We start from the raw sequence: 10889 nt of genomic DNA on the forward strand, positions 1-10889 counted from the left end.
AAGAAAAAGAAATTCAGATATTCACAGGCAAGAATTCATTGTAACTTTTGAAAATATTTTTGCGTGTTGTTTAATCATGTATTTTCGGTGAAATATGGATGTCATTTTTTTTTTAAACTGAACAGCAGGTCTGTTAGGAAAGTGCAACAAAAAGACAAGTCTATAATAAACACCAGATATAAGGGGGAAATATTAATTTCATCCTCTGTGGGTGAATGCGCTTTATGCAAAATGGAACATATTTACTAGTTATGTAATTTGTTTTTCTCTTTTTGTACACCTTTATTTGGTGTTTTGGAATAATTTCCCTTCATATTACTTTCCAAAATGTCTGTCTTTCCATAATTTTTTATGTTTCTTCCTTTTTATCCCCCTCCTAACATGACAAATCTGAAAATACATTTGAAACTTCTGCGATTTTTCATGACTACATAACATAAGTGCAAGTAGTTGTACTTATATTTGAGCTGAGTAATGGATACACTGGTGCCTTCCACCACAGGCTTAAGTGGGGGTGAATCACTGACAGGAAGCTGCTTGCCCTTCATGTTCAGCCCACATAATGTAATTTGGTAGCTAAACATGCAGTAATCATTTCTGAAGGTTTGTTCATGACAAAAAAGGGACTGTCTTGTTTGTGACAGAATCCTGCTTTAGTTGTCTAAACTGTTGAGTTGTTTGACTTATTTTCCATATTGTTGCCCAAAGATAGCGTTTAACATTTTCAAGTGAACCACAGCTAAGTAATGAACTCCCTCATTTCTTTTCCTGTTGAGACAGAGACAAACTCATGCTCAAATGCAACTCTCAGACAGACTTGGTTTGTTTTATCTTTATAAAAAAAAAAAAAAAAAATTAAACATGAAGAATCCTTCAGAAAAGCAAAATAAAACAAAAGATAAATAAAAACCTAAATAAAATTAAAAATGCAGAAAATACTGCAATTTATAAAATAAATGAATGAGTGGCAAAATAAAATTAAAATGAAACATGATGTAAGTATACAGATCTCTTTTCTGTATGAAGTCCAAGCCTGCGCTGCCATGTGTCTCAGGACCACAAGTGGTCTCCATATCTTCAGGAACATGTTACTTAAAGTGAATGAACATTGTATTGAAATATCATTCAAAACTTGTTTAAACAAATTAAATGTAGGGGTTCTTTGCTGTTTCCAGAATTTGACGCTCGGATCATGTACAGCTCTCTAAAAAAAAACGCTTTAATTTTCTGCATCTCCAACATAAAAAAAAAAATATATATATATATATGACTTCAAATAAACATTTCACAAAAAGCATGGCAAACATTTGTATTTGCAGCACAAAAAAAAAGATTTTAATATATTTTATCTTGGTCATACACTTTGATGTAACATAATGGTATAAAATGAATAAAAATATATTAGATTTAATTTTGATGGGGTTTTTTTAAATTTTTTTTTTTAACCAAACTATGGATCAACGCTGAAAGCGTCATATGAAATTGATTTATATGTATAATTCCAACAACGTAAGAACAGACTGCTAGTGGCAGAGCAGAAAACGAATGTATACTACATAAATGCACACAACAGGGAAATTACATATTTTAAGAGCAAATGGCTTTCAGTTGAAGCTCTGACCACTGATGTCCATTAGTTGTGCATTATGTGGTGTATGGCAGATGAAAGGCCTTCACATGATTGATCAATATGGCTGTGTGTCCACGGTAATCTGGGCGAGGCCAACAACACACTGCTAGACCAGCCTTTAGTTGCTCTCAGTGACGTGATAGAGGAGCTACTTCAGATGGAGGTAAGAATAAAATAATGATCTTTTTTGGGGACCAGAACTAAAAGAATAATAATACAGTATGATAAGCTGCTCATGCATGCATACAAAATAAATTAATGAAAAAAGATAATAAATTTGTGCATGACAGTTAAAAAGTATAACTATGAAATGATTTAAATTTGCTGCAGGCTGCAACGGACCCTATGTCAGACCTGGAGAATGGTATTACGACTATTATTCGAGTTTTCCATAAATACTCCGGTCAAAGATGCAAACTGAGGAAAGCAGAACTTAAAGCACTCATCAACAATGAAATGAGTCATTTCATCGTGGTAAGTTGTTGATCTAGAGGTTAATTTGTTCACTGCAGCGCTTTTCTTAATAGTTCTTGCATGAAGTCATAACATGTCAAAGTCAAAAGTAATTTTTGTGTCCACACTTAACACCAGCGTTGCACTTTTAAAATGGCTCCTCAGAGAGAAAATGCAGTCACTAAATAATGGATTTTAACTCTTTAATGGTCCAACACATCGCACATATGCCATACACATGACATTTTGTAGACAATCAATGCTGCTGACTTTTAGTCATGTCTTATATGCTCATTATTAAACACTTTCTGGAAATGATTCATTTTATTTTCTTGCCAAACAGAAAATTCAGGAAAACGAGACTCTGGATGAGCTCTTTGCCGATATCGACCAGAATGGAGACCTGGAGATTGACTTTAAGGAGTTCATTGCACTCATCGCCATGGTTACCTCAGCCTGCCATGAATTCTTCAATGCAACATTTCATGATTAATAATCAGCATGTATTTTAATTATTTAATAAAAATGTCAGGACCCCATGATGATGATCTTATTTTATTTTATTATTATTATTATTATTTTTTTTTTTTTTTTTACAACTTATGATTAAAATGTATTAAATCTTAAGAGCTTCTGATTGACTTTGATGGTGAATCATTAAATCTATCATTTAGGGATAAAATAGTTGCTGAATAAAACAGAATGATTAAATGAGGAAAATCTCAGGAAACAATTGATTTACAGAAGGATTCAGGCTTACTGGTGACATGAAGCCCCTTTACAGCAAACTTAACCAGTGTCACCCTGTTGATGCTTCACACTTACACGTGTGAAATCTGGCTAATACCATCAACAGCAACATGACAGGCACAAAGATGTGGACCCTTATGCGCTTCAGATAAAGTTTATTTCAAGCCTGCATGTGACTGGACTCTCCCCCAGTTACTGTTCATCAATTGGTACTTTGGCGACCTCTTGTGGAGAATCTGTAGCGTAACTCGTAAGAGACAAATGAATCAACAAATCCATTTTCCTCCTGCAGTTATCTGCGCGTAAAACCCAGATAATTACATAAGTTCTCCATCCCAGTCAAGATGGAATGCTTTTTGTGTTGAGATTACACTTCACTGGAATTTCACCGTCTCAGATTGCTCTCCATAAAATCCAGGATCTTCTTCCATGCATCTTCCTGTGCAAAAGCGTGGGGTGCAGGGTGACCTCCCCACAGAGTGATCACTGCAGGATAAACAACATTCTCAGAGATCTTTCATTTTGATTAGATAAATACAGTGAAAAGTATATGGAATAGTATTTGCATAAGCTATAAAACTTACATTTCTTTGGTTTGATAGTCCACATGGATGATCTTGAATTTGGCGAGTAGGGCGGCTCAATCAGGTGACCAGCACCAGGGTAAGACAAACGGGTAAACAGATGAGATTTACCTGCAGCTTTAAGAGTCTTTTCAATCTGTTGACAAATTAATCAGTCTCATTAAAAAAAAGCAGTTACACAAAACAAGCATACAAATAAAACAAAAATTAGTTTTGATTTGTTTTCTTTTAGACATAAAGACTGATCATATCACATCCAGTACCACTAAAGTTTGATCAGCATATTTCAGTGAATCTGTAAAAGAGACGCTGTGTAGGTTTTGACCCAAACATTGGCCTCATGTTAGTAGTAATGGTTGATTTCTGGGAACGGATCCCTCTCTCATGGGATCATGTGACCTGGAGTGCGTCGCATTACGGCCCCTCTTCAATAAACGCAGAGGGCTCTGCTCCATTGTACGTTTTCCTCCTCTTTAAATGAAAGTTTGTTCTGGCTGAACAAAGAATGAAGGTAAAAACAGTTGAGGCGGCCAAAAAGAGAAAGCAGGAAGGGATCGTTTCAGAGGAAAGACAGAAGGAATCGCTGGTTGGAGTTTGATGAAAGGAACAGTGTGGATGGAAAACCCCCTCTCTGTTTGCTTTAGTATTATTAGACTGTTTTGTTAGCTCTTTGCCTGTTGTGCAAACATCCCAAAATGTGATGAACTTTTTTAATATCTTTCGGCCAGCGTTTATTAAAAAAACAATGGCAGTAAGTGCTTAATGAGCTGCAGTATAATGCAGTTTATGTCTGTGTCATTATTTAGCTGTTTAGTAGAAGCTGCATGCAGCTAGTTGAAGCTAATCAGCTACAGAGCAAAGCTAACGTGACTCCTTAAATATTGTGCGCAAGTTGGGCTGGTTTACATGTAATAAATGCATTTCCAATAATTCATGTAAATATAAAAAAATTAAGAGAACAACTAGCAACTTTTCATAAGCTGTTCTACAGGAAGCAGTACTACTGTAATGTCCCATAAGCTAACGGCTAATGCTAACATTTTCATTACAATAAGTTACTGGAATGAGTTGTGCCAAAGTTACAGCTTCATTTGGTACCAAAAACTATTATATATAGTACAGACTGTTTTATTTTGTGACAATGTCATCTGCCTTGCGTAAAGTTACAGGTTTAGTGCCCTTTAGTGGCCAAAAATTACACGGTATCCCTTTAAATTAAGGTAAAAATATTTTACCATGTCTGCATTCTCTATGCTTGAAGCACTCAGATCATCTTCACTCACGATGTACATCAGTGGACAGGCGAGATTCTCCAGCTGCAAACACACAAGAGATTTGCATTAAAATACACAAAGCACGTTACTGCGGTCATTTCCATGCATGCGTCTTTGTCTGCTCACAGTAAAGGAGAACGCTGTCATTTTGTCTGAAGCAGACCAAACATGAACATACGTTAGCTCGTCCAGTCAGAATTAGGTCAGTCTGTGACAGTTTACACCATCATATTCAGTGATTTTGTTGGCGAGTGTGACAATCTTACCCATTTTGCTACAGTGGAGAACAGATGCCTCTGTTTGTGTTTACACAGAATCTTACATCAAATAGAGACCAGAATGATGTCATTTTGGATTCATTGTGTTTCTGAATGATATCTCCTGTCCTGATGGAGTCTAATTTTTTGTTCCCCGAATCATGGCAAATTGTTTTTCCTTTAAACTGTTTGTCCACATGTGTTTTAGACCACCTCTAACTGTGGTCTGTGCATTCTGATTACAGCGTGTTGCTCGTATTTGTGATCATATCCAATCATGAGATATATTGATACCAGCTTCGAACAGCTTTGGTGTCATCACCTTGACAATGCTGTCAGGGGGAAGATTAACAGGCAAGGACACCTCCTTGAAAATAACATATCCTTGTTCATCATACGTCCAATATTTTTGGTAACTGAAAAAGAAAAACAACAGATATAAAATATTCATTAATCTGATTTGCTGAAATTTCTGATAAAAAAAAAACTCCTTAGCAACTAGTCTTTAACATGACTGGATCCATCAATGGCATCTGGTAAAGGTATCCTGTTCCTCCAGGGCTGTCGTCCTGCAGGTTGTAGATGTTTTCCAACTTCCACGCACCTGATTCAAAGTAAACAGTTGTTGTCAACATCTGCACCGCCGCTGACTAGCCATTGATTTGAGTCAGGTGTGTTACAGCAGGGAGACATCTAAAACCTGCAGGATGGCACCTTGACGACCGGCGTTTGTGACCCTTGCTGTAAGACGTAACTTGTATAAGGGTAAGTGTTTATCTGTAAAGCTAAAGAGCTTGTATATTACTGGTAACACCTGTCTTTATCAGGTGGCCACATACTTATCAAACAGTTCAGTCCTGCCTTCGGCATCTGTAAGCGACACGGTGCTTCCCACTGGGCCGTTGATACAAACCAAACAGGACGGCTGGAGAGGAGAACAAGGTCATGAGAACATCCTTCTACAAGCTTAGTGTAATTTATTAGACTTCATACATTAATGTGCTCATCAGACTGTGGGTTAAATAAAGAAGAAAAGCCTTGTGACCTACTTTAACCCCAGTATTTGTAGCAATGCGAAGCGTCACGTAGCATCCATACGAGAGACCAATGATTCCAACTCTGTCGGCTGCAACCTGACTGTGACCTTGAAGTAGATTGAAAGCTGCCTGTCAAGACATAAAAAATGGGACATGTTAGATAAAATGGTTAAATGATCAAAGATAAATACCAGCATCAGATAAATACCATGTTTTGGTTTTTTTTTGCTACAGAAGTTTTCTAACCAGGTAAAATGTATCTATATTGCAGAATAAAAAAGCTAGTTTATATCTCAGGTATCACCAACTCTGGACCGCATGGCCCTGTGTCCTGCAGGTTTTAGAGGTTTCCTGGCTGCAAAACAACTGATTCAAATGACAGGGATCTACAAATTCTTCTTGTTAAGTTTGATACAAGCCTCTTAATTGCATATATATTAGAGTCAGTTTTGTTTTAGCTGGAAAACATCTAAAACCTGCAGGAAACTGGCCTTAGAGGTCCAGAGCTCTAAATTCTAATGAAATTTGGGTCAGTACTTCATTTGGCATCTTGTATAGCGCAGAACGAACAACTATTTTCATAATAAATCATTGTTTATAAGGGAAAATAGATAATTCTGTCACAAAAATTCTTTTAGTCACAAGTTTGAAAGTGACACTGAATTATTTTCTTGCAGATTACCACTCAAATGTTTGACACACTCCATTAACAAAGTGTGTCCAGATGTTTGAGTGACTTTAATGGCTTTTTCTCTACTTTCTTCAATGACCAATTTTATAAAGATAATATATGACAGCTTATATTGTGATGTCTTGTCTACTATAAACATGTGTGGAAACAGTAAGACATCATCATGCAAAGGCAAATGTAATGTGCTTTTTGTAAAACCTTTACTGAGCTGCTGTAGTTTCTTCACTGCAGAACAACATTTCAGGCCAGATTTGCTTTACTTGCAGTTACTTTTTCCTGATTCATTATAATTATTCCCTATCAGTTTTCTTTAACCTTTTTACATTTTGCAACGAGAAAGCATTTAGTTCAGGGTGTCCAAAGTCGATCCTTGAGGGCCGCTGTCCTGCAGGTTTTCAATATATCCCTGTTTCAACACACCTGGCTTACATTAGATGGATCCAATAGCCTATTAACTTCTGCACAACGTCTGGCTAATTTGAGTCAGGCATGTTGGAACAAAGATACATGGAAAACATGCAGGATTGTGGCCCTCCAAGACTGGAGCTGGACACCCCTGATTTAGTTAGAGGTTGGGAGGTTATTTTGCAACTACTGGACCAAATCAGTTGTTTTAAAATGAAAACGCACTTATAAAAAGAACTAACTGCAGATAAAGTGGCGCTTGGATGCTATCCTACCTTGAAATATGTGTCACCAACATTAACTTGGTTTAGTGGACCAGGTAAGTCTTTGTGACCAACATAGGCGAGAGCCATACTGACATAACCCCTGGATGCAAACAAGGAGGAGCGATATTCTGGCAGCCCTCCACCCATTCCCCACAGATCCAGCATGGCTGGAAAAGGGCCTGGCCCTGCAGGAGAACAGAGAAGCTAAAAGGTGCCATTATATTACTATCTTAACCTGTGAAGAGCTCATGTAACATATCAGTGTATGCACAGATGGGAGCCCAGATCTTCATAGGCAGAAAACGCTTAAAAAGGGCATCAAATGCTCACCAGGAGGTAAAAATAACGTTCCTACAACTCCATTTTGCCGAATCTCTGTTCTCCTTACACCTGGTGACATGTACCAGCGCTCAGTGGTAACGGTTGCCAGCTCAGGGGTCTGGCCTTCACTGGGAGAAACGTGACCCTCTAGTAAGGAGATGTTCACTGTGTATGGAGTCTCCACATTCTTCTTCCTCAGTCTGTGGACAAACATCAGTCAGACAATGGTGCAGATGGAGAATCTAATATCTTATAAAACACAAAGTTTCAGTGCTGAAATGTAGAATAAATAAACACGACATCTTCTATGACAATGTGATTGTTTGAGCTGAGTATTGATGTATGAAACATGTATAAAAAATTACTTTAACCCATAAGAACCCAGCGTGACATGTATGGTACATACAGTTTCTGAGACATTTGACATCACTTTATGGTACAAAACGTCCCCAAAACTGAAAATCCACTGAAACATAATGAAATTTTGGTCTCCTGCCCCTTAATGGACACCAGAAAGCAGAAGATTACACTACCAACGTTTTGACAAATCACATGGCAATAAATGGCAAAAATCCCTAAAATATGTTATGTTTTTATTTTACATTTTGTTAAAGCAGTACTTTCCATACCTTTTCTGCAGGACCCCCTTTTCATTGATGACAATAATGTCACACCCCCCCCGTCACATGGACCAAAGAAACAAATGAATAAAGGAATCATGCAGAGTCATTACTTTATTGGCTAAGTGTAGTTACCTGTAGCTAAAACCATGTCGATCTTAGGATTATTATCCATTTCATCTCAAACTCTGGTAAAGTAAATAGGATAGTTGGGTAATTTACTTCAAAAGTATCAAACAGGCTTTTGTTGTAACTTGTTTGGATTCTTAATCATAAAATCACATGATATTTTGATACATACGACTGTGCTCATTCTTCATTACCCATCACTGGTTATTACTATTACTTGACCATTACCTGATCAAGCCCAGGGGCAGATATGCTTCATCATATTTTCTTCTCTTATTTTGGAAGTCTCATTTGTTGATTCAATCTCGTTTCCCACTGGCACTTTCACAACTTTATCTATTGCCAAAACTCTTTAACATGTTACTCTATAGCATTTTATTTAGCCTTGCTCGCAGCTCCCCTGTGATAACTCTGTGCTCCACCCCCCCCCAGTTAAAGGGACAAATAAAGACCTCATATTCAAAGAATTTGACTTATTTGATAATTTTTTCATGGTTTGGGTCCTTATGGGTTAAATTGACTACTCTATAGTGTTAAGCATCAACACTTTATTAGTAATGTGATTTACCACATGCGAACAGCTTGAACTAGACAAACTTAATCCTGCAAAGCTCTCAGTCAGCCTGTTTCATCACCTGCCTCAAACCTTCTCTTCCTCCAGGAGTCGGCTGCATCGACCAGAAGAGTCCCATTGGCTCACAACCCAAATAAGAACCTCCGACTGACTGATCGCTCATCACTGATGATGGACACAGAAAAGAGGAGAGACAAATAATAAAAACACCTGATCACAAGACGAGTTAAAAGTTTTACTAAACAGTAAATACACAAAATATTAACCTATAAAGAGCTTGTAAAAAACTAAAAAAGTGTTTAAATGTTGTTTTCAATGTCTTTCATATGGTTTCTCTTTAGTTAAAAGTTTTACACTTTCAAAATCCAGTTGAAAAATAATCATTTAGCCATTTTCTTTTAGCCTCACGTCAAATTTAGCATTTTCCAACTACAGACAGACTGACTTGTTTTTGTTTATTTCTACAGATTACATGTTCCATAAAACATTACAGTGTAAAAAGATAAGAATGAAAGTAATTCATGTGTTTTACCCACAGCTAACAGAGCCATTGTTGTTGGTATTGTAATGAGCGAAAGACTCCCACAGGTCTCCGTCATCGCTGTGCATCCGAGCCCATACTGTTACGGGGCAATGTGGGGGCAGGAAATGCCCTTTAATGCTGATCCGTTCATCTACGAGGGCGCGAACAGGAGCAGCTGTCAGTAAAGGGGCTTGTCTAATGCTGCTGCTCCACCGAACTGCACCTGCAGAGCAAAGAGAGAGAGATACCTGACAGCCGAGGAAGGCGAGGGATGTACCAGAGGTCAAATAAAAACATCATCTGAGCTGATAAAATGATGAGACATGGAACAGAAACTGTGAGAATATAACAGCTGTGATGACATCACTGGTAGGATATATTCCTACAACTGACTCTCTCTGTGCTTTAGAACTTCCAGGACTTTCTTCCTGTGTTTCCCAACCCATTTTCCTTAAATACGCTCTTTCATGCAACTACAATCCCACGCACCCAATGCTGAAACCATTCCTGGCTTCCATTAGCTCACTTTCCACCATAACTTCTGCATTCTGTCATATTCTTTGATAAAAACCAAAGTTAACTATCAACATATAAACTTACTTTTATTATTCTACTTTTTTTTTTTAATAGGGAGGAATTAACTGCACAGTGGCTTTCATCAGACACGCTTTGTTAAAACAATGATGGAGGAAAAGTTATGAGGATAAACACGAACTACTCCACAACTGGAGCTCCACAAAGCTCTCTGACTTCACGAAACCAAACAGCACATGAAAAAATGGACTGGATTCACAAGGTAGCGAGGTATTCACTAACTTTTTTAAAAAACAAGTCCTACTTGCAAAGTCCTACTTTTTAATGAAAGTAGGACTTAAAAAATATTTTTGAATAGGAGTATGTGTTATAAAATATTGTTCTGTAGCAGATTTTCATGACCCACTTGGAGACCTGGTTTCAAATGTTCCTATTTCCAGCTCACGAATCCTGGTTCCATGTGAAAAAAAAAGTCCAAATAATAAAAACTAAATAAATAAGTGGATACGATGCAACTAGTCTCTTTGTGAACATGGCTTTCATTTGATCAAGGTACTGTTAAAGTCAAAGACTTTTGGACCCCCTGGGGTTTTTTGGGGACCCCAGTTTTGGACCTGTTGTTCTATAGTCTACAAGGAATAACAATCACTGATATCTGCAACAGTTGCTGCTATAGTCCTGCAGTATAAACAGAATTAATTATATAGTCATCGATGATGTCTTTTCCCAGCACAAGTTCTACATATAAGCATTTTAGAAACCCAAAGGACGAAATTTAACCTTACCCAAAACCTGTTGAAAATGTGTCAGTTTTGCGTATACACTCAGGTGCGACATCATC

General features: G+C 37.4%; 2 protein-coding genes across 2 annotated transcripts; one reads left to right on the plus strand and one right to left on the minus strand.

The window, feature by feature from the left end:
* Positions 1 to 1975: 1975 nt before the first annotated feature.
* On the plus strand, positions 1976 to 2587 carry LOC306756705 (protein S100-B-like; the record flags this gene model as incomplete). Its single annotated transcript, XM_079241538.1, has 2 exons — positions 1976 to 2104; positions 2427 to 2587. The coding sequence occupies 2 exons, from the start codon at positions 1976 to 1978 to the stop codon at positions 2574 to 2576; spliced, it is 279 nt and encodes a 92-aa protein (XP_079097664.1). The 3' UTR covers positions 2577 to 2587.
* An 8-nt stretch (positions 2588 to 2595) lies between these two features.
* On the minus strand, positions 2596 to 10889 carry LOC306756704 (bile acid-CoA:amino acid N-acyltransferase-like). Its single transcript, XM_079241537.1, has 11 exons — positions 10834 to 10889; positions 9528 to 9737; positions 9057 to 9156; positions 7678 to 7868; positions 7357 to 7532; positions 5998 to 6114; positions 5788 to 5873; positions 5271 to 5364; positions 4653 to 4733; positions 3418 to 3553; positions 2596 to 3319 (listed from the first exon to the last, which is right to left on the minus strand). Exons 1-11 carry the CDS (start codon positions 10886 to 10888, stop codon positions 3219 to 3221), a joined length of 1347 nt encoding a protein of 448 aa, XP_079097663.1. The 5' UTR covers position 10889; the 3' UTR covers positions 2596 to 3218.

Source organism: Telmatherina bonti (genome assembly GCF_933228915.1).
Source record: "Telmatherina bonti genome assembly, chromosome: 6".
Taxonomy (NCBI): Eukaryota; Metazoa; Chordata; class Actinopteri; order Atheriniformes; family Telmatherinidae; genus Telmatherina; species Telmatherina bonti.

Bases quoted from the DNA above. Each gene is read 5' to 3' on its own strand.
- LOC306756704 (XM_079241537.1), bottom strand. From the start codon at position 10,888: ATGATGTCGCACCTGAGTGTATACGCAAAACTGACACATTTTCAACAG. The intron at 5,365-5,787 runs GTATGTGGCCAC...TTTCTTTTTCAG, and splicing joins AGGACTGAACTGTTTGATAA to TTACCAAAAATATTGGACGT. The intron at 3,320-3,417 runs GTAAGTTTTATA...TTTATCCTGCAG, and splicing joins GACTATCAAACCAAAGAAAT to TGATCACTCTGTGGGGAGGT.